This window comes from Leuciscus leuciscus (assembly GCF_965113295.1).
Source record: "Leuciscus leuciscus genome assembly, chromosome: 18".
In the NCBI taxonomy this organism is placed as follows: Eukaryota; Metazoa; Chordata; class Actinopteri; order Cypriniformes; family Leuciscidae; genus Leuciscus; species Leuciscus leuciscus.
In genome coordinates, this window is record NC_138742.1 from 22,175,781 (window position 1) to 22,200,768 (window position 24,988).

At 35.5% G+C, this 24,988-nt stretch overlaps 1 protein-coding gene across 2 annotated transcripts; it reads left to right on the forward strand.

Moving 5' to 3' along the window:
* Positions 1 to 227: 227 nt before the first annotated feature.
* On the forward strand, positions 228 to 20,257 carry acss2 (acyl-CoA synthetase short chain family member 2). 2 transcript variants are annotated; one of them, XM_082144495.1, is made up of 19 exons: positions 228 to 984; positions 1,612 to 1,807; positions 4,865 to 4,956; positions 5,098 to 5,201; positions 5,457 to 5,529; positions 7,209 to 7,284; positions 7,909 to 8,020; positions 9,442 to 9,486; positions 12,699 to 12,836; positions 12,948 to 13,118; positions 13,249 to 13,382; positions 14,934 to 15,066; positions 15,155 to 15,211; positions 15,695 to 15,775; positions 15,952 to 16,060; positions 16,165 to 16,233; positions 16,582 to 16,758; positions 18,795 to 18,869; positions 18,945 to 20,257. In XM_082144495.1, exons 1-19 carry the CDS (start codon positions 858 to 860, stop codon positions 19,070 to 19,072), a joined length of 2,097 nt encoding a protein of 698 aa, XP_082000621.1. In that variant the 5' UTR covers positions 228 to 857; the 3' UTR covers positions 19,073 to 20,257. The 2 variants fall into 2 exon arrangements, with proteins under 2 accessions (XP_082000621.1, XP_082000622.1); XM_082144496.1 differs by lacking the exon at positions 9,442 to 9,486.
* Positions 20,258 to 24,988: the final 4,731 nt, after the last annotated feature.

The following is a 24,988-nucleotide window of genomic DNA, read 5'->3' on the forward strand; positions in this document are numbered from 1 at the left end:
TTTCATTTTTGGGTGAACTATCCGTTTAATAAGTGAATTCTTTTTTTTTTTTTTTTTTTTCGGGCCGGGCCTTTTTTCTTGTTTGCTGAATATAGTATTGTATACGTTTTTTTATTTTTTATTTTATAAAATGTACATTGTGAAGGAGCCAATAAGAATCAACATCCGGTACGTTAAGCCCCGCCCATCTAAGAACTTACGTTTATCGGTAATTTGCCATTCTCGTTTACATTATTTCTACTCTTCAATGGCTGTCCTCCTGCAGACACACTGAGGATTTGTAATCCACGCGTGGAAGAATGAATAATATCAGACTGCATGCACGGCTATTTTAATTACATGTCTGATTCAGTTACAGGCTACGAGTTCTCTCAAATGCGGGGAATTATTTCCAGCTTTAATCGACCTTGCACAAGATAACCTCCAGCTAAAGGAGACCTGCTGTCTGACAGCTCTCAAGTGCATCTTAATTTTTATATATATATATGTGAGACTTCTTCTTAATCCAAACTTACTTTTTTATTCCGTCTAACGTTAGTGTCGTTGGAGCAACATTTCGAGCTTGCTTAACATAGTAATAATTATTTAAAGTGCAATTTATAACGCGTCTCGGACAACTCGTCCTTGCAATCTGAATCCGAATCGCCGCTTCTTTATTAAAACAAAAGCAGCGCATTCCCATCTAGATTTAAAAATAAATCTAGATTTTACTCTCGTTTTGTTAACAGTTTCAGGCGCCGAATGGGAGTGAAACTCTCCCACACGGAAGTGACTTACACACGTTAGGCCAGTGATCACTGTGTGTGCGCTTTCTTACTGTCTTTGTATTAGTTGCGTTCATTTAATTGGTTATTAAAATGATCCCTGATAAGGCACCTGGCGAGGACGTGTTACATGCTTCAGAAGACTTGAAGAAAGAAGCGCACATCCCCAGTTTTGAGAAATACAAAGAGCTCTACATCAACTCTGTCGATTCCCCTGAGGGTGAGTTTCATTCTTTTGGCCAGGTTATTAACAGGTTAAAAACGGATATTTTCGATAAGAAAAATAATAATAAAAACTTAACATGGTTGTTTTTTTAAAGCCTTGTGCCCTTGGCAGACAGCAGTTTGTATCTATAACCACCTATGCTCTATTTTTGAGTTACGGTTAGGTGTATTATTGATGTTGTAAACTTTGCTTTGTCTTTAATTGTTATTTATAGCCAGCAAAGCTTCATGTAGCCTTGTATTTATATGTAATGTATAAAATATAATATATTAGTAAAAAATTTTAATACTTATACATAATTGATGTATTTGTTGTTGCTGTTGTACTTCTTTAAACCATAAAAATCCATTCACAGGCCAAATGACTCAATTTAAACATCTCTGTAGATTTAATTATTATTATTGTATATTATAATTATTATTATAATACTTAATAATTAATGTATCCATTATTATTATTGTGGATGTTTTTAATTTTTAAAAACATTTTGAAAGCTTTTTTTATTTTTATAGTATAGTAGTGTACTGGTACCATTGATAGGTTGTGAATTTGTCTGTGGTTTTGCTCTGGTTCTCTGTACACAAGTTCTGAATCCGCATTTGTTTGTCCCGTTGTGTCCAGAGTTCTGGGGAGATGTCGCCAAAGATTTTTTCTGGAAGACAAAATACACTGGGAAGTTCCTGGACTACAATTTCGACGTGACCAAGGGTGAGATTTACGTGAAATGCATGGAAGGCGCCACAACCAACATCTGCTATAATGTTTTGGACCGCATCGTCCATGAGAGGAAACTCGGTGACAGGGTGGCTTTTTACTGGTTAGTATTTGTGAAGCATGTGGTTTAATTGTTTCAGTTTTCCTGGAAGTTGTGCACGTGACATTAAGAGTCTTGTTTTTTATTTTGAGAATGGTGATGTCAGTGTTTTGATTTTCATCTACTTTGCCAATATTATTATAAACAACATATTACAGTACACTTAAAGTGCCCCTATTATGCTATTTTAAATGTTCCTAATTTTGTTGAAGGTCTCCTTCAATAGGTTTACATGCATCCAAGGTAACCCCTTTCTTTTTTTTCTTTTTTTATATTATACATTGAAGCATCACCTAATTTCTCAGAATCTGAAAAAGGTTTGCTTGAAGATTCAGTCTTTATAAATCCCTCCTTACCGCCAGTCTACTCTGCTCTGATTGGTCAGACGGCCCAGTCTCTTGTGATTGGTGTACTCTAGGGCTGTCAAATTAAAATTAAAATTTCGAATATTCGTTGAATTTAAAAAATAAACTGCACAATCGAATACAAAAACCGTGCATTCGAAGTTTTGGTGTGTCTAAGGGCGGAGTCAGAGTTGGACACATCGGTCAGAGCACTCACTGCTGATCAAGTTGACCTTCTGGTGTTTTTGACGAACAATATGTAGATGTGTAAGTAGAAGTAGATTGTTTCTGAATTGCAGTTTGCTATTTTGTGTTCATGTAACGTTAATACATTACACTGTCTGTTGAAGCGTGTTTTCTCAGGTTACTGATGCACTTAGGCTACAGTTTGCACTATTGTAACTAATTGTCCTTGCATACACATTAAGGAAATTATAATTTATTTAAGAACGATTGTTTCAAAAGTCAATGCACTTTAAAAAGTGAATGACATATCATTTCTATAAAAGATGCGATTCTTGATTTGGTTTATATTTTCTTATTGCGCTCGCTTATGGGCATAGGAGACAATGCAGTACTTTTTTCCTCTATTGCCTGTAGAATTTAAATATAATTCCAATTTTGCTAATATTTAAGAAAGAATTTCGAATTTCGGTTTTCAGCCATTTTGACAGCTCTAGTCTACTCTGCTCTGATTGGTCAGATGGCTCAGTCTGTTGTGATTGGTCTACCCTGCTCTGATTGGTCAGATGGCTCAGTCTGTTGTGATTGGTCTACCCTGCTCTGATTGGTCAGATGGCTCAGTCTGTTGTGATTGGTCAGACGGCTCAATCTGTTGTGATTGGTCTACTCTGCTCTGATTGGTCAGATGGCTCAGTCTGTTGCGATTGGTCTACCCTGCTCTGATTGGTCAGATGGCTCAGTCTGTTGTGATTGGTCTACCCTGCTCTGATTGGTCAGATGGCTCAGTCTGTTGTGATTGGTCTACCCTGCTCTGATTGGTCAGACGCCTCAATCTGTTGTGATTGGTCTACACTTTTAGGAGACAATAACTTAATTTGTCATGCACTTTAAAACTTTGCAGACATTTTAGATTCACAAACAGCTTTATTACACACTGTATAAAAGGGAATATTCGAGCATAATGGGGCACTTTAATACCTCTAAAAGTACATTGGTTTATGATGATTGCTCATGGTTCTGCCCTCACAGAATTTCTACAACCTTTCAGTAACCGGCCCCGCACTATAACCATTAGGTTGAACCACTTGTATTTAGGTTAAAACCTGTAAGCCACAAACCTACATGGTTTAGTCCACTTTCAGATTACCTGAGTCGATACACTATTGCTAGCCAGGCTGTTATTATATTCATATAATAATTTAATACACAGGCTTGCTGACAGACAGGGGCACATTGGAGCTATTTTAGTAGCTTGAACCAGGTCCCGCCAATAGCGGTCCACCCAGAATGAAGTGTATATTCAGTGTTGCATCTTCATAGGCTTCATTTGTTCATGTGCATTGCAGTGGATCGGTTTATCTGTGCTGAATGCTGTCCATGCAGTTCATGAGGACTTTTTGGCAGTCATTGTTCATTAGAATTCAGATCTACAAAAATAGCCTTCAAGCGCGTCACGTGTAATGAATGTTGCTTGGGGCAGTTGCTAATTCTCTGCTTTTGCAATGCCAGTTTAGCAATGGTAAAGTTTTCCATCATTTCTCGTTTCAACATAAGTTCAAATCATTGCAGAATTCAGTTTGAAACACTCAAGCTTGACTCTTTTCAGCAGTTGTGGTCTTTTACCAGGCTTCTCCTTTCTGTGTCAGAACGCAGCTGTATTTTAAGAACGTCTGCTGACATCCAAAGTCAAGGGAGAAAAAAAGTTACACGTTAACTTGTAGGGGACATTTAAGGGCACATCTCATGCCAAAATACTGTTATCAGAGGCTTACAGTAATTGGAACATTGTCAGAAACAAATACTGAAAGTTCAAATTGAACATGCCGGTGAATCTAGGAGATGCACATCTGTTTTTGTCAACTTGCTCAGTGTCTCTCAAGTTCATACTTTGCCATTGAACATAGCATCAGTACTCAAGGATCAATATGATTATGACTGTGCATGAATGAACTAAGTAAGAAAATATGTCTATGAGAAATACACTACCCTTCAAAAGTTTGGGGGCAGTATTGATCAAAAATACAATAAAAATTGTAATATTGTGAAATATTATTACAATTTTAAACAATTGTTCGATGTTTGAATAGATTTTAAAATGTAATTTATTCCTGTGATGCAAAGCTGAATTTTCAGCATCATTACTCATTCTAATATGCTGATTTGATGCTCAATTATTTTTATTATTATTATTATTGTTGATCAATTGTTAATAATTACCAATGTTGAAAACAGTTTTTGTTGCTTAATATTTATGTGGAAACCATGATAATTTTTTTCAGGATTCTTTGAATAGAAACTTTAAAAGAACAGCATTTTATAACTCTTTCTTTCTAAAAAATAAATAAATGACCCTGTAAAGTAGGCCTATTTACTGTCATTTTGATCAATTTAATGCATCTTTGCTAAATACAAATAAATATATATTATATTATATTATATTATATTATATTATATTATATTATATTATATTATATTATATTATACAAACTTTTGGAAGGTAAACGAGTAACATTTCTGGCATTGATTTGTATAGGGAGGGTAATGAACCTGGAGATGAGAAGACGGTGACCTACAGAGAACTGCTCCATCAAGTCTGCAAGTTTGCTAATGTCCTCAAGTCACAAGGTATGCTCACACACATGCTGTTGAACTGGTTAAGAATGGTATAATGGACCAGCAGCAGGTTAAAGATTTGACACCGATGTAGTGTATTAAGGCAATGTCCTCTTGTCGTCCCTTGCTCTCTTACTCTCTCTGACTGTGCAGGAGTGAAGAAAGGTGACCGTGTGTCTATTTACATGCCCATGGTGGTGGAGCTGGTGGTGGCCATGTTGGCCTGCGCTCGGATTGGAGCAGTTCACTCTATTGTGGTCAGTCCTTTGTCATTTGAGACTCATTTCCTTTGTCTTTAGTTGTAGCACTGAATTGACCAATTAGCTTAAAAAAAAGAAAAAAAAGACAGACCTATACATGGTTTGCAAGGTGTGCTAGAGGTATTTTTTTTTTCTTTTTTTTTTTTCTCTTTCAACAAGTTGGACTGTTTGCCGGTGTATCAGAAATGTTATACAAAGGAAAAATGTTTTTGCAAAATTATATTTATTCACGTTTTTGTGTTCATATCCCAGTTTGCCGGTTTCTCCGCCGAGTCGCTGTGTGAGAGGATCATGGACTCTCAGTGCTGTCTTCTTATTACAGCCGGTAAGAAAAGCATGGCAAAAAAATCTAACGTAATTTACTCAAAGTATATAAACTCTGCTAATCCCAAAGTTAATCTGCTGAGTTTCCATCTACTGCAAAAGAGTGCTGCATTTCACAGTTCACAAGTCTGTGGATTGAAAGTAGCAGTAATCGTATTACTATCAAAAGCTATTTAGCCTGTACATTTTTTATTTGTAAAAAATTTTTTAGTTGTAACAGGGAACTCCACTCCAAGAGTTTGACATGTTTAGAAAGGGGAATGAGTTTTGGGGGATAAATATGACCTGGATGAATCCCATAATCCATCATTAAGCTATTTTTGAAGGCTGGAATGGTGCTGCATAATAAGGGTTAAACTGATAATCACGATTATTTTCTTAAATTATAATCAATTATTAATCACGAATAATAGCCAGTAGGGCTGCATGATATTGAAGAAAAATGAGATATGCGATAACTCATTAAATTATGCGATATTCGATATGTGATACGATAATGCTTAAAGTGTGTAAAATAAACTTAAATTATCTTTAAAATATATTTTAAATTATATAACCTACATACATGTTTAACATTCTTTTTGTGACAAGAAAACTACAACTTCTGAAAGTGAACAGCAGTGTTTTACTGAAACATAAGAAGTGGTATTTTAACATCATTGTAAACCACGGGGTTCAGGGTTTCAGGAAGGCCTACATTAGGTTTATTTATCAACAGAAACTGAATAATCAAATGTAAAAATAAAACACTGCTTAATTTTCACTGTATGAATGAAATACTTATTCTTATTAAAGCTACAAAAGTTATTCAGCCAAGAGCAGTGAGTGATTTTCTCTTTGTCTTCTGTTCATGACCCCAGTTATTACAAGCCGTTGCGATATGCATATCGCGATATATACATTTGCAATATTTTGATAATTTCTATATATTGTGCAGTCCTAATAGCCAGATATTCCAGGGAAAGATCCTTTAAACACACACACACACACACACACACACACACACACAGTGGCACCTAATTGTAATTCCAAGTGTTGCATTTTTACTGTGTATTCTAGCACATAATTGCATAACTGCATTTATTCGTCAACCATGTTTGCACACAATGTGGTTGCGATTCGTGTTTGGATTTATTACAGTTTGCCACAGAAAAAAGTTTCTCTCGCTGATTTAGTAGCAGCAAATCGCACACGTGGCCTCGTGAAGGAACGCAGACTGGCTGTATGACACTTTTATTCCAGCAGAATTTCACAATGAGCATTGCTAAACTTCAACTTACATGTTTGTCGGTGTTGTCAAATCATCAGCGCTTTTACTGGGAAGGAATGTTTAAGTAAAACACGGGACAGAAAACGTATACTTTTAAGCGGAAAAACTCAGTTTGGGGGATTTATTATCTTGACATCTGGCAACCCCAAGCAAGAAAGATAATGGAGGCTCGTCGTTACCAATGCAAGATAATGAAAATGTCAAATTGTCGAAACGTTTTCAGGACAGATGTGAAGGTAGTGCCGAAGTCTTTGAGCTTGAGAGTGGACTATAACCATAAAATAAACATTTCAGCCATGATAAGATCAACATCTGTTATCACCTAATAAACATTTACTGTCTTTGTCTTTTCGGGATTTTCTGTGAAATGCCTAAATAAGTTGTTTTATTGTGTTTCTTTCTCTCCCCAGATGGGTTTTACCGCGGTGATAAGCTGATCAATCTGAAGCTGATAGCCGATGAAGCGCTACAGAAATGCAGGGACAAGTATGAGAAACTCTAGTTAGTAGTGCAATGCTTATCATGTGCACGTAAACACACAGTGGCAACTTTATTAGATAACTTTTGTCAAATGTGGAATAGTAGCAGTAGAGGGCCATTCTTGAAGAATGGAAAAATGTTTGGTTCTGATTCAGTTCTTCTCAACAATTTTTGTCTCTAAATGTTAATTTTGATGGAGAAATGCTGAACTTGACAGTAATTGAGTCTTGCAGCAGCCTTTGGTCACACAGTGAGATTATTTTAGATTCAAACAGAGCTATAATATAAAATCAGGAAATATTATTACAATTTAACATACCTGTTTTCTATTTGAATATATTTTAAGATGGCAAAGCTGAATTTTCAGGATCATTACTCCAGTCTTCAGTCTTTTTTTATGTATAAAGTTCAAAAGAACAATTTATTTGAAATGGAAATCTTTTGTAACATTATAAATGCATTTTGGTCACTATTGATCAATTTAATGCGTCCTTCCTTACTGAATAAAAGTATTCATTTCTTTTTTTTTTTAAACTGGACCCCTAATAAAGTGGCCACTGTAAACTGTGTACATGCTTAACAGTGTTTTTTTCTGTTCACTTGATTCTCTAATGTCTTTCACACTGTCAGGTCTTTCACCGTGGAGAAATGTATAATGCTAAAACACCTGACAAAGGAAGACGAGGCCTCACCGCCGGGCTCGCAGTCACCCCCAGCGAAACGCTCCTGTCCCGACCTGCAGGTAAAGCTTAACCTCTGCACCTCACCTCAACTAACAGACTTCATTCTTCATTTTTGTCATGCTAGTATGTTTCTTACTCGTTTGGACTTCTCCATATTGCTACAGGTGTTTTTTATTTTTTATCTCAAGCTTATCTTAGTAGAGTCCCAGAGTTGAGTTTTTTTCATTTGATTATATCTGTTACAAATGCATTTTGTTAGGTCAAAAATAGATTTTAAAGCAAGAACAATGTTTTAAAAAAAATATTTATTCAATTGCCGATACCAATAGAGACCAGGGTGACCAATTTAAAGATACACTACCGTTCTATAGTTTGGGGTCTGTATGATTGTTTTAATGCTTTTATGCTCACCAAGACTGCGTTCATTTGAACAGAAATACAATAAAAACTTTAATTTTAAAAATCAAATTAAAATAATTATAAATATTTTAATTATAATACTATTTTATTAAATATAAAAAATATATAATTTTTTTTTACTCCTGTTATGTCAAAGCTGAATTTTCAGCATCATTATTCCATTCTTCAATGTCACATGATCTGTCAGAAATTCTAATATGATGATTTGCTCCTCAAAAAACATCAATGTGGAAAACAGTTTTGCGGCAAAAAAAAAAAGTTCAAAGGAACAGCATTTATTTGAAATGGAAATCTTTTGTGACATTATAAATGTCTTACTGTCGCTATTAATCAATTTAACGCATCCTTGCTGAAAAGTATTAATTCAAATAAAAACAAAATCTTACTGACCCCAAACTTTTGAACAGTAGTGCACACAAAATTGCTGAGATTATATTTTAAAACACTTCTTTACTAAATAATTACTCATAATGCATGAATATAATTGCAAACAGAGAGGAAGGAATGATATCAGAACAGATGCAGACCAGGTTCAAAACGGTGTTTCCCTCCTGAGCACATGGCTTTGAGACTATTCTGAGGTTTGATTTAAGTTCAACAATAATGATTATTATAACACCTGAATCAATGGATATATGTCCATGTAAGTGGGGAATAGATTCAGATGAAAAAATGACTGCAGTATCCCTTTCATAAAGTCTTTGTTCTGGTCTCTCAAATGTTAACTCCTGTCCTGTACATGTCCTGAGGAGATTTGAGTCTTGCACTGTCCTGTGTGTTACAGATATCTCTTGGTTATTTAACAAAGGCTTTGTGTTACTGTTGTAAATCCATAAAGGTCTGGCGTGATTTCTCTGATTGTGCCGAAGACCTTTGAAACAGTTGAACGTTTTATGTGTGACGCTCACCTATGCAAGCTGATCTCTTTTAAACCTGTAATTCTAATGATGTCAATTTGACTTTTTATGCAAAAGATAATTTTTTTCTCCATCAATGTGGGTCCATGTCTGTGTCCTTTTCCTCTTTCGGTGTGAGTAATCTCTCCATTAACCCCCTTTAGCAGGAGAAACAGAAAAGAGTAAGGAAGGTCCGTCCCCCCCCACAGGTATTTCATGTCTCCTTTGTGCATCAGTTGTGTGTGTGTGTGTGTGCTTTGTCTTATTAACACCTGTTTGTGTGCTCATGGGCGGCTCTCTTGCTCTTAGGGACGGCTCGAGACCTTTATCACTGTCCACACATTCTCACACAACACAATGTTTGTGTGTGTTGCTGTGTGTTTGCTTTTGAAAATGCATTTCACCATGTACACACTCATCAGACTTGGCGTTCAATTATAAGGCCATAAATTTAAGGCATATTCTGACTTATTAACAACTTAATGTCTTCATTTGAGCTAAAAAATGTCTTAATGCATGGCATCTGTTGTATCGTCGATTACCTATGATAATTGACTTGTTTGGACTTTTTATTTCTTTTTACACAAACTGTCAAAACTAAGAGATTACTTTAAATAAACTGTTGTAATATATAGCAGACCATAGATGAGGTATTTAAGACATTAAGTTGAAAATAATTTAGAATGTTCCTTTTTGATTTTTGTTTTTAAAGTAGTCTATTTTTAAGTATTGTGAGTGTTAAAAATGTGTTTGTTTTTCTCCTCAGAGTTGTAAATGAAAATGTAATTACAATTCTCACAATTGTGACATTACTTCTCATATTTGTGACTGTATTGCACAATATGACGTTCACAGAGTTCTCACAATTACAACTTCATACACTGCTGTTCAAAAGTTTGGGGTTGGTAAGATTTTGACAAGCTCAGTAAGGCTGCGTTTATTTGATCAATAATACACTAGTCTGTAATATAGTGAAATATCATTGCAATTTAAAAGAATTGTACATTTCTATTTTAACGTATTTTTAAATATAATTTATTACTATGATGACACAGCTGAATTCAGCAGCCATTACTCCAGTCTATTTGGAACTTAATAAACATTTCTTATTATTATTAGTGTTGAAAACAGTTGTGCTGCTCAATATTTATATGGAATTGTGTGTTTGTTGTAGAGCTTTTACAGCATTTGATAAATTGTTTAGTAAAATTATAGTAACATTGTAGTATCATTATAAATGTCTCTATAGATCAGCCTTAAAGGGATGGTTAAAAATGAAAGTTCTGTCATTTACTCGCCCTCATGTTGTTCCAAACCCGTAATATTTTTGTCATCTTCGGAACACAAATGAAGATCTTTTTGATGAAATCTCAGAGCTTTCTATCCCTCCATAGACATCTGCACAACTACCACTTTGACGCTTCAAAAAGTTCATAAAGACATTGTAAAACTAATCCATATGAACTGAGCTGTTTAGTCCAAATTTTCGGAAGAAACTCAGTGGCTTTATTGAATTTAGCCTTTTATTCACATCTAAACATTAATCAGCGCACACATCAGTTGTGGTAAACAGAAGCTCAAACATGTCCGCTTGACGTATGATCTCTTAATGAACTTTTTGAAACAACAAAGTGGTAGTTGCATAGCTATCAATGAAGGGACAAAAAAATCTCTCAGACTTCATAAAAAAAAGATGAACGAAAGTCTGACGGGTTTGGAACGACATGAGGGTGAGTAAATGATGTCGAAGTTTTTCAAGTTCGATATTTTCATTTGAGTAAACTATCCCTTTAATTCATTTCTTATTTTGCATCATATTTCTTATAAAATGCATGTCATTTTTCAGGGTTTTTGGTTATTTGAAAGTTCAAAAGAACAGCATTTATTTGAGATGAAAATTGTTCCGTTTAACTTTATAAATGGCTTTACTGATACTTTTTATCAATGGTAAGCATCTGACTTGAATAAAAGAAGAAAAACATTTGTTTTAATCTTACTGACCTCAGACTTTTATATGGAAGTGGTTGTCATGTTTATTTCTTTTTTTAGATTTGTTGTTTTGTTTGTTTGTTTACTCCAAGACTGAAACAGTCTTTCATTGTCTAGTATTGGTTGGTTCAGTAACACTTCATAAAAATGTTCATTAACATCAAAAACATTTATGACATTATAAAATATTAAATAATGACTTAATACCTCATTACATTCAGAGATGTAAAAAGTTAGAAATGTCAACTACTGACCTGTTTTGTTAATGGTTATTATGAAGTGTTTCCACTTGACTTGATCGCCAGTTCTGATCCATGAGCTAGCACTGAAACCTTTTACTGTTCCTAGTAAAAGTACCACATCTCTGTTAAATGACAAGTGTGTCCATGTCCTAAATGATCTCCTCACATACGCTTTGCGATTTTATCACAAATGTATCTGGGAAGCTCTCATGGTAGTGACTAGACTAAATGCTCGGTGTTAGCAGTTTTATGTGCTAAACCTTTTCCGCTCTAATGGATTTGATGGTTCTCTCTGTGTAGTCAAAGACTAACTCTCACCTCTGAGCTCCATGCTAATGCTCTTGTCACTTAAATGAACTGTAGTGTTCCCTCTGTCTCTGAACTGCATGAAAAACTAGATCTTTAGACTTCTCTGTTGCGTTCATGTCTCTTTTTGTTTGTCCGTCTAGTGTTTTTGTGTTAACTAAACCTGATCTTTTCAGATGCTTTCTCTTTCAGTTTTGAAAACGCCTTTGGCTAAAGCAGACGGGCATTTGTGCTGCATTCACTTTGGTTAGATTGAACTGAATCTGTCTAATAAGTCTGACTGGAATAAATACCAATGTGTGCCTCTGATTAACGTATTGTATGCATTATTTGCATACAATCTTTTCATTTAATCTTTTGCTGCTTTTCAAGTCATTCTGAAATAGTTGGATTTACGAGATGAACGAATGCTTGACACGGCACAATGATTTTTCCATTATAAAAACAAATAGAAAACCCATTGTAGTTATAGAGTGATTACAGTAGAAGTCTATGGACTTTACACCTCTGAAAACAATCAAAATCACTTCCCATGACTTGAAAGCAGCATTTGTTCTGTTCAGTCCAGCAGTTTATAACCTTCACAGACTGATCAGGTTCCCTAAATCTTGTATCGTTCTCTGAAGTGTGACACCAGAGGTGTAAAGTCCAGGGGTCAGAAAGTAAAAGTCCTGCCATATGTTTATTCCACCCATGAACTCCGCCAGCTGAATTCACTAATTAGTTCTGTCTCCTGGCTGAAAACTGTGCTAATTAGCAAATCCAGATGATTGGAACAAAATACTGAGGAGGACTTTTACTTTCTGAACCTTTACACCTCTGTGTGACACCAGGAAGAGTGAACAAAGTTACTATGAGCGCTCTCTGTTCTGTGATTGGTGCAGGTGCCGTGGAATCCTGATGTGGATATGTGTTGGCACACTCTGATTGGTGGAGCGTCAGAGGAGTGTGAGCCTGTGTGGTGTGATTCAGAGGACCCGCTCTTCATCCTCTACACCAGTGGCTCTACTGGGAAACCTAAGGTAGATCCTCCAAACAACCCTATCCTCCTTGAACTACTTTTGTGCGTTATTTGCTTTTCGTATACAGCTCTTACTTGTCCCTCTTTTTCTCACGCTGTACCACTCCACTAGGGTGTGTTGCATACCGTGAGTGGCTACATGCTCTACACTGCGGCCACCTTTAAGCTGGTGTTTGATTATCACGCTGATGATGTGTACTGGTGCACTGCGGACATTGGTTGGATCACCGGTCACTCATACATCACATATGGGCCCATGGCCAATGGCGCAACCAGTGTGTTGGTGAGGGGAACATCCTGATTTTGCTCTTTGTAGTCACTGTCTTTAAGTGATTGAAAGCATATTGACTTATCTACAAAGGCCTTTATTGTTGTATAACATAAATTATTCTTTTTTTATCTTCTGTTTCTAGTTTGAGGGTCTTCCAACATACCCGGATGTGAGCCGAATGTGGGAGATTGTTGATAAATATCAAGTCTCCAAGTTCTACACGGCACCCACCGCCATCCGGCTACTGATGAAGTACGGCAGTGAGCCCGTTCAGAAGTGAGTTCAGGGTCTATTGTGTCTGTACACTAGAGAGGGTTTCTGTAGTCATGGGAAATTTCAGACCGTTTTCATAATATCAGACCATTTTATAATTGTGATTTACAGGCCTGGAGAAATCATGGAAATTAATAAAATATTAAATTAAATGTTAAAATCTTTACAAAGGATTTTTATTTATTTATTTTCTAAGAAATGTAATACTTTAAAGTGATTGTAAATACATTTATAATAGGGATGCATTGAAATTGAAATGCTGGGCCGAAGCCAAAAAATTCAGGATGCACTTCGGCTGAAAACCGATTAATTAATCAAACTTTAATCAACACTCAATTGTGTAAACATTTAAATTGCACATAAGGAAGTTTTTATATCAACTTTTTAATAACAGGATTGTCTCTACTCTAGTTTGTTGGTGAAATATAAACATTTAAACGACAATAAACTGTAATCATTTGTTTTCATGACAGATTTATTCAAAATTCATTAAATCATGAAGACATCACTAACAGGTTAAATAAAAAAAAAACATTAATAAAAAAAAATTAAAAATGCTCTTCTTTAGAGTTTTTTTTATTTTTTATCTACAGTAACTAGTGAATTAATGGACATTGAATCGTTTTCTTGAGGTAAATGTAACGTTAAGTGACGTTGTATAGCTTACAAGCTGTTTTATTGATGACTTTCCTCAGTTGAAACAGCGATTACATGAGGATTCATTTCCGTAAGTTGTAGTATATCTTTCAACATACCTTCTGGGGTTCAGCCATGTTTATTTCATGCTGTAACTAGTAGTAAAGAGGAAGAGATTATCGGTTCATGTGCGCTTGATCCGGAGAATTTCGTAATAAAATCGGCAGAATTTTGAAGTTGAGACTTTGCTTCATATTAAAAGTAACAAAAGCTCAAAGGTTTTTGCGATTTATTGAATGGCAGGCACTACACATGTTTAGTGAAGTTTTGTTCACGCATCAATAGAAAACAGCACAGACTAAAATATTTTTGTCTATTTTTGCCCCCCCCCCCCCCCCCCATCAAAATATTTATGACCTTAAAATAGTTTTCTGTGAAATTCTTATCCAGTAATATTTTTCATTGACACACTGTGTGTAGTGTGTGTATATAATATAGTGTTTACATTTATGAAGTAGTGTTTAGGAATAAGTATTGAGTCTATTGACAGTATTATGAATGTTTATTTATAATTACCATTGCTTGGTAATGTTATCTATCTAGGACACTTTCTCCCATTTCCAGATAACACTTGATGTAACTTTATGATAACTACTATAATGATACGATATAGTTACACTTGATAGTATTCGTCTCTTTGTGTACAAAGTCTGCTAACAGAGCCACGTTTATACATCCATTCGCTGTGTGTTGTGTGCAGTGTGTTTCTGCATACAACTGGTGCCAGTATGTGTCAGCTTTCTATCCGCAACCTTGATACAGTACCAATAGATACAATCCCCCAGTCTTTTTTACTATTTAACACATTTTACCAAAAAAGTCAAATTTACAAAACTGTGCAATGGTTTGTGTGGTCAGGTATAAGCGGACCTCCCTGAAGATTTTGGGGACAGTAGGGGAGCCCATAAACCCAGAAGCCTGGCAGTGGTACTACAGCGTGGTGGGAGAGAAGAGATGTCCGGTGGTGGACACCTTCTGGCAGACTGAGACGGTATGAACTGAAGCCAGAGCAGTAACATCCATGTTGCTTTGAAGCCGTCTACCATAAGGTCACTTGTCTTTTTTTGTATGTTCCTCAGGGTGGGCACGTGATGACCCCTCTGCCGGCCGCTACGCCCCTGAAGCCTGGCTCTGCCGTGAGTGAACTTTGTGCTATGAATAAATAATAAAAATGTAACAATGAAAAACATACACTAGTGGTCAAAGGTTTGGGGTTAGATTTTTATTAGTATCTTATGCTCACCAAGGTTGCATGCATTTGATCAAAAAATATGGTAAAAAACAGTTATATTGAGAAATATTATTAGAATTTAAAATAATTTACAATTTCAAATGTAATTTATTCCTGTAAATATATTTGGTAACATTTTGTAAAATGTCTTCACTATCACTTTTTAATAAGCATTTATATATAAAAAAAATATATATATAACAGAAGTGTAATTATTTGCACAAAGTAACCATTAAAGGATACAAGTTGATTAACAGCATTTGTTGCATAATATGCTTTACCACAGTTAATGCAAAATAATTTCTACAAAACAGAAACATACATGTTAATTTGAGATTAATGTGGTGAAATCGCTTACTAACTTCTGTATGTTGGTTAATGTTTGTAGACATTTCCCTTTTTTGGGGTTGTACCTGCTATTCTGAATGAGTCGGGGGAGGAACTTGAAGGACCGAGTGAAGGCTATCTGGTACAGTGATCTTTTTTTTGTGTGTGTGTGTCATTTTTTTTCCTCATACTTTTGTATTTTTAGTTGAGATGATTTGATTACCATGTTAATTAAAAAATTCTTAACAATATTTAATCATGTAAAACCTCAAGTTTAAAACCCAAGAGCTGTTGTGTGTTCACTCCTCTCTTCCTCAGGTGTTTAAACAGCCTTGGCCAGGTGTGATGAGAACAGTGTATGGAAACCACCAGAGGTTCGAGACCACCTACTTCAAGAAATTTCCCGGATATTACGTAACTGGAGACGGTAATTTGTGCTGTGATTCGTTTTCAGTTTTACAGTAAGTGTGCTTCATATAATTGTGAGACGTGAGAGTTTGTGCTTTAGTTAAGCGTGTCTTGTCTGTCCAGGTTGCCGTAGAGATAAAGACGGGTACTACTGGATCACTGGAAGGATAGATGACATGCTGAATGTGTCTGGTGAGTAGAGGATGAGGACATTTTTGTACGTTTGTTGATTTGCACAATACCCATCAACAACAACAAATAAGTCTCCTGTTTTGTAATTTCCCCCAGTGTGGAGAAAGAGAATGTGTGGCTTGGACCTACAGATGTTGAAATAATGCAGATTAATGAGTTACGAAGACAAGTTGATGAAATTCAGGACACACTTTATAGACATTTGTCTCTTGCCTGCTTTCTATCTCTTTACTGATATGACTCTAGAGATTTACAAAGGGTTGAAGTAGCTTACGTACCAGTAACCGTACAATAAACAGCCTGTAATAGAGCAAAAGCTTATATTGCTGGTGGATCTGTTTGTTCCAGGACACTTGCTGAGCACTGCAGAGGTGGAGTCGGCTCTGGTGGAGCATGAAGCCGTGGCGGAGGCAGCGGTTGTGGGGAGACCACACCCTGTCAAAGGCGAGAGTCTCTACTGTTTTGTCACCCTCAATGATGGAATCAACTACAACCAAAAGCTGGAGGCAGAGCTTAAAAAGCAAGGTATGTGTGTTTCAATGAATGGTTCATGCAAAAACTTTAATTCTGTCATAATTTATTCACTCTTATGTAAGTCGGACCGCATATGATCCTCTTTCTTCTATAAAACACAGTTTGTAGCAAAGTAGATTAGTGTTGTCAAAAATATCGATATTTCGATAAATATCGATACTGAAATATCTGAACGATACCAATACTAATTTCCTGAAGTATCGATACTAGCCGAGCTGTCACTTTCACTTCTCTCCAAAGGCGCGTTGACAAACACCACACGCGCACTCGTCTCATTCGCTCTGGTTAAATAGCAAAAGTGAAGTGAATGGGGCCGATCACACTTGACGTGTTTTTTGCAGTGAGAGGCGCCTATTTTCAATTGGTTTCCAGCGAGCGTTCTGCGCGCTGGTTATGCGCCTGCTGCGCCTCGCGGGCCTTCCGTTTTAATGATGAAAGCTAGTTGCTTGAACGCCCGGAGAGTGCGATGATGGAGGATAAACTTGTGGTGCTCTCGCGGGTTACCAGGAGCTTATAACGACTTCACGAACCGTAACTACCACAATGTTAACAGAAAGTAAAAAAAGTTAATAAAAGGCTGATTTGACGTTTACTTGACTGACAGGACAGCTGTTTCAGTGGTTGCCGAGCAACATAACAAACGCAGCGCACGGCTCGTTCTGTGTGATGGTAAGTGCAGCTGTGTGCCTCGCGTGTTCGAACCTGAAAAACGCGTTAGTGTGATCGGGGCCTAATATAGCTAAGCACCTGAAAGACCGACATCGGGATCTATATAAATAATTTCGAGAGGTTGGTAACTCTTCTCATTTTAACATTTCTGAAACATTAACCAAGATGGCCTAGTATTGTTGTTGATATGAGTGTGTGTTGTCTCGTTTTTTCACCGTAATTCTTAAAGTTAATATAATCTGACTGAGAAATCTTAGACAAGTAACGTTAAATATTTTAACTGTGGTCAAATGTAAATTAACTTGTGCTTATTTAACTTTATTCAAAAATTAGTATTTAATTCTGCAATTTGCCTTCATATCTTATCATCAATTTGATTACACAGATACTAATTAAACTAAACTGAGCTATTGAATGACATCTTTGAATTCAATAATGAAATGCCTTTAACTGAAAATGTTATGTTTTATCTTATTATTATACATTACTGACACTATATCCTCCAATTTGATACTGTTAAGTGCTTTGACACAATCTGTATTGTTAAAAGCACTAATAGTATTGTTATCGCATATAATGCACACACGTTTGTGTTTAAATCTGTTCATCAAATAACGTTAATGTATTAACCAGCATTAATGCTTTTGAACAAGTGCACTACTTCAGGACATTTTTGTTCATGAAAATATCCCTCATTGTCATGTTCTAGACTTGTTATATTTAGCTTTATATAATAATAAAAAAAAACTTAATATTGTGGCAGTTTTTTTCTCCGTGGTATCGAAAATGGTATCGAATATCGATATTTTTCAAGGTATCGTATCGAAGTTAGAAATTCTAGTATCGTGACAACACTAAAGTAGATGTTAGCCAGAGTGTTTGAACAGCTCTTTCCTATACAGCGAAAGTGATTTTATATCATCAAACTAAAAGTATCATAAAAAACAATCTGTACAGCTTATTCGTTAAGTCTTTTGAAGTCATACAACTGTTTTGTTTTGTTTTGTTTTGTTTTGTTTTGTTTTGTTTTGTTTTGTTTTGTTTTGTTTTGTTTTGTTTTTGCTTTTTGTTGCTTGTTTTGTTTTGCTTTGTGTTGCTTTCTTTTGCTTTGTTTTGTTTTGTTTTTTACTGATTATCTCTACTGATAATCTGCCAGAGCTCACACATTTTCCTATTTTAATTCTAGTATTCCTATTTTATAAACTGTTTCTTGTGTGTTGAGCTTTTGTCTGCTGTTTAAATAACTTGACAAAGCATTGAATAATGATTTTAGTTTAATCATAAACTCTGAGTTTATATAAAAACAGTCTCATAAACTCTGAATAACGGCTTTCTTTTCATTTCTTTTTTTCAAACAGTGAGAGAGAAAATTGGTGCCATAGCTACGCCTGACTACATTCAGAATGCACCCAGCCTTCCAAAAACCAGATCAGGTATTAATATTGAATGGTTTATTTGTTTTATTTATTATAAAAAAAAAACGTTAATTTTGTCTTTTATTTTTAAAGGTAAGATCATGCGTCGCGTCTTGAGGAAGATAGCGTGTAATGAACGGGATTTAGGTGACGTGTCCACATTAGCAGACAGCTCCGTCATTGAACAGCTGTTTGAGAACCGCTGCTGTTCTGCTGTGTGACCACCAGGGGCATCCAACACAACGCCACTGTCTGGCCCCAATACAAGCTTCAGTTCTGGAAGGAGAAGGATGAGTCTGAGCTTATAATGCTAGTGGGCAGACAGAATGAAAAAATTAAAGACTTAAGGATCTCTAGGAAAACCCAAGAATCGGGAGCGGCACAGTTTTAACCACATTATTTTACAAGAATCACCTGTATATTAGAAATCATTGTTTCCCTCAAATGTTTATTTTTTATTTGTTTATATTTTCCTCTTCCTTTTTCCATTTTCAGTTTATTCATTAATCTTTATATAACTACACTGTCCAGCTTTCAATGTGCCAACATAACCTAAAACAGGTTATCATATGTTTTGTTTTTATCTCCTAAAACGGTAAATAAGACCGTCATGTCACAATTTTTTTGTGTGTACTCTGAAATAGCACTGTGTTAAATCTCTGCTTTGGTTGAAGGTTTAATTTTTTTAATTTAACTTTCCTAACAAGCCAAAGCATGCATTAATATTTACCAAAATAACATGGTATCATGCAGATGTTTCAATATGTTAAAACTGAACTATGTATGTTTTACCCTGTAACAGTTTGTGACTTTGATGAAAGTTTGTGTGTGAACTGATGATATAGTTCTCCAGGAAAGTTATGAATGAGCTTTGGTTGACTGCATAAAGGCTGTATGTTTATTTGAAAACATACTCAAATATAGTAAATGGCATTTCTGACCATGATGGTCTTGTTATAGACAACACTTAGACCTGTTCAGTGGGCTTTCCATTTATGAAGTCATATTTGTGTTCAAGTCTGTCATTTTATATTGTGAAGGGATCCTCTCATAAAATATTTTCTAGAGAAAAGTGATCAAATTCCTGCCATTTCATGAGTGTATTACGCTCTCATGCACCACTACTGGACTGTATTTGTTATCATTGTCAGATTGATTTCTTCCTGCTTGGCATTAATTGTTTTTGTTTTGTTGGTCGAGTTGGATTTCATAGCTCTTGATGTGGATGAGTATTAGCTGTCAGTGCTTTTCTCAACCCTCTAAACACTCACTAGCCTATATATGATGAGCAACCTTTGAACTTTAGATTGTGTTGTTGTTTTTTTCATTAATTTCCTTGTAATCAATTCATCTGTGCAGAGCAACAAACAGAACTGGGTGAATTAAAGTGCTGAAATTTTTTAATAGTTTTTGTGCTCTTGTGTGCTTTACTCTTGCAATGTTTATTATCTGATGAATTATGTGCCTGTACTGCAGGGTCATTTATTTTATTTTATGGTGGAGCTGCTCCTTAAAGTCTCAAGGGTTTGGGGTCTGTATTATACAGTGCCGCTCAAACGTTTACACCCCTTGCAGAATAGACCATTTTAACTAAATAAGAGGGATCTTACAAAATGCATGTTATTTTTTTATTTGGTACTCTCCTGGATAAGATATTTTACATAAAAGATGTTTACATATAGTCCACAAGACAAAAAGATTTATAAAAAGAACATTGGGCATTCTTTTATGTAAAATAGTTTATTCAGGACAGTACTAAATAAAAAATAACATGCATTTTGTATTATCATGTACATAGTACATCTTATTTTGTAAAAAAAAAATCACAGATTCTGCATGGGGTGTGTAAACTTTTGAGCAGCTCTGTATATATAAATTGTATAAATTATTACTTTTATTCAGTAATGATGCATTAAACTTAACAAAAGTGACTGTAAAGAAAGACTATAGATGCTAATTTATATTCCTCACAGAATCCTGAAAAAAGTTTGGCTATTGTGACGTCAACCCGACTTTCATCTCCAACCAAAATCCAATGTCTGTCTGACGTCGGATGGTGACGTCAACCTTCCAACCATGCAACAAATGCAACCCTTACTACTTTCTACTCGAGGACCTCGAAAGAAATGTAGTGGAGTAAAAAGTACAATATTTGTCTTTCAAATGTAGTGAAGTTCACACAGAAAAAATAATACTCAAATAAAGTACAGATACTCAAAAAGTGTAGGCTACTTAAGTACAGTACTCAAGTAGGCTAAATGTATTTTGTTACGGTCCACCATGCACACAATTTACAATTCTTTAATATTGTTCATTTCGTGCACCAAACCAATTTTGTCACATGGCAATTCACAAGCCAATTTTTGCTGCTGAAACTTTAAGACTTAGTTATAGGCAATGTGAATAATATTCTTGAGTTGAACTCATTAACCAAATCAGTAAATGAATCATTCTTTTGAGTCGGATTTGATCCGGATTGTAATTTGGATTGAACGAATTCATTCGTATTTCGTACACAGTTCAACTCACTGATTCATGTAGGTCGCAGCGTTTTCGAGTTATACCTGGTTTGAAAGATTGTCAGTAATTACTTAAATTTCGGTCTGTTACTCACACAAATCTATCATAATACAGCGTCAAGTCGTATAGTCAGATTTTATAGTAGGCCTACCTTTTTATTTTTATTTTGTTTTGTTGCTTTTTTATGGAGACACATCTAACAGAGCTGTGGCCACAAACTGTTGTTGAATGGAAAAGACGTGTAAATGTGTAGGCTACATTTTTGTTCCACAGAAGATTCATACGTTTTTGTAACAACATGAGGGTGAGTAAATAAAGGTTTGCATATAAAATGCATCTAATATAATTTTATATACGTCGTGTATACATACCATTCTATCTTGTTTTGGGTTTTTTTGGTCCATGTTCCAACTACACATAAGATCAACAATCCTCCACAAGATGGCAGTGATTCCCAAGTCTTCACTTCAGGAAGACAAAGAGAAAAGAGGTCCTCTCTCTATAAGGATCCAAAAAGCAGGTTTAATGTCATTTTCCATTACATAACACCCCTTTTCTGGCCGAAATACACACGTGTCAATTTAATTAACCCATAAGTTCGTGTTTTGGTGCTCTTTTCCTGGGGGAAAAGCCCACTGGCCATCTGCTATTCAAGCCGTGTGAAAGTGATTGAATAATTCATGCCACACTGCTCAGTTTGCTGTGAGGAGCAGAGGCCAGTCCACTTCTTTTCCTTTGTGTATATGTGCGTGTATGAGGCCAGGGAGTGGGTTAATGATACTATTTTTACTTTCCTCACATATGCATTTTAAACAAGACATGATAAAGTGATATTCATAGGACAACGTATATGGTTTGATTATCAAGTGTGGAATGAATCCGTGCATTTGGCGACAACAAGATAGAGTGCTTCATATTCAGTTGGAGTATATTTAACACACAACATTTGTCAGCAGCTGGTAAACTGCTCACTTCATGAATCCCATGTTGATGTAATTGATCTTCATAACACAAGACTGTGTAATTCTGTTCAGTTCAGGCCATTTCGGCAGTATATTAACACTCTTTCACATGACAACAGATTTTCTCCTTTAAGATTATAACCACTTCATATTTCCTAATTTCTCCTTCCATTCATGTCTCTTCAGCATTTCATCTTTAGGCAGTATTGTTCTGTGGTACTTCAGGGAGGCAACAAGCCCTGTGTCAGATAATAGCTATAGTCTTCAGGAGGTTTAGCGGTTCAGCTGAAAGCTCTACGGCCTTATTGTCTTTTGCATCTGTATGGCTGAAGGCTGTCAGGTCTCGTGTTTGTGTGCGCTGGGATTGCACAGGCAGGTGAAAATGCACAGGACAACATGCGGTTTGATTCACTTGAGGCTATGTCTTTGTTGTTGGAGGTTTTAATAAAAAAGAAAGCCTCTTTATGTTACTGCATTGTCAGTCGTAAGCGATTATAAACAAACACATTTCAGTTTTGTGTTCCATGTGGTAAATATAGTTGACATAAAGATTACAAACAGCATAAAAAAGAATTGTAAAAGCGTGCCTGTTTTTAGGCTATTGGTTTGTGCATTTTTGGAGGATTGTGGGGAAATGCTCTCTGTATAGTTGGTGAGGTTGGTAAGCAAATTTGTTGAAAAGGTCAGATATCTAGAACATACTGTTCAAAAGTTTGGGGTCAGTAAGAGATATGTATATATATATATATGCAGTACATACATTTTTTTAACAAGGCTTTTTTTAACTATTTGATCACAAATACAGTAAAAACAGAAATATTGTGATAAGCAGCACAATTGTTTTCAACATTGATAATAACCAGAAATGTTTCTTGAGCAGCAAATCATAGAATGATTTCTGAAGGATCATGTGACACTGAAGACTGGAGTAATGATGCTGAAAAATGCAGCTTTGCATCACAGAAATAAATTACATTGTAAAATATATCAACATAGAAAACAGTTATTTTAAATTGTAATAATATTTTACAATATTACTGTTTGTACTGTATTTTTGATCAAATAAATGCAGCCTTGGTGAGAGAATAAGCGTTATAAACGTTAATAAATGCTTACATTTTGGTAAAAATTCTGTAAAGTTTTTGTGTAGATGTGTAGATCATCCTTTTAGTGATGGGACTGTGAAAAAGCTGTTGTCCTATCAATACATAAAGAAAGCATGCAGTAATTTGTCTTTACAAAATTTGGCATACTCTACTAATTGATAAGATTTTTTCATGCACATATTTGTGTTTTACATGTTTTATACTATTAAACATGCCACTTTTCTACCTCCTACACTAATATGAGACATATGGTAGGAACAAATCAACGATTGGCAAAGAAGGCAGATGCTTATGACTTAATATCCATCAAGATTATTGGATATGGATTAATCATAATAACTGGCTCTGATATTAAGATTTATACTCTGAAACTAATGATTTACCTTTAGTTTATGGATTCAGCCTGACAAAAATGTCATGGTGCCATTGTCAGTGGCATGCACGATTGCACGACCCCCACACCCCGTTTATATCCTCAGGTTGAGCCTCCTGTTGAAGCTGTCTGCATCATTTCGTCTGGCAGACTGTGGGACACCCAGGGAGATCTCTGGTGTGTGTGTGTGTGTGTGTGTGTGTGTGTGTGTGTGTGTGTGTGTGTGTGTGTGTGTGTGTGTGTGTGTGTGTGTGTGTGTGTGTGTGTGTGTGTGTGTGTGCGTGCGTGCGTGCGTGCGTGCGTGCGTGCGTGCGTGCGTGCGTGCGTGCGTGCGTGCGTGCGTGTGTGTGTGTGTGTGTGTGTTGGCCCAGCTGTCATCAACATTTGACCACTGAACATATGCAGCACGGAGCTGCTGCCATTGTTTCTCCTAATGGGCCTTCATTATACACACACTTGTCACACTCCAGGATACAGACAGGTGGGAAAATGGAAGGGCCAAAAAGATAGAGAGCAAGGAACAAAAGGAGTCATAATGGGATGCGAGAGCCAGAGTGCTACATACTAAGAATACAGCAATAACAGTGATGGATTAACAGGGAGGAGAAAAGAGCACAATAATTATGATAAAAAAAGAATATGAAAAATTAGATTTTCAGGGAAAAACAATCAATAATATCCAAAATTCAATGTAATACGATAATATTTTTAATATATGTAAAATTATCATTTTTTAAACAAAATGACCAGACTATTTTGAATAGGATAAATCCTCCCCAAAAAAATTAATAAATATATATATATATACAGGAATAACAGAGATGGATTAACAAGGAGTAGAAAAGGGCATAAACAATGAAAAAAAAAATATATATATATACTGTATATATTTTCAGGGAAATAACAATCAAATAAAAAAATGTATATAATACTTTTTTTAAATATGATATAAATAATGTTTTGTTTTGTTTTTAAAATAAAGTGACCAGACTTTGTGGACTAATTTTGATAAATTGTGAATAGGTATTTATAAAGAAAACAGTCTTGTGAAATTGTAATGGAAAACCCAGTATAAACAATATCGATGCAGAGTCATGTGTGATCCTTTTTCTCATGAGAAAAGTCTCTGTTAGTATGGCAAGCCGTTTTAACATTTAATCCTTAAAACCTACTAGT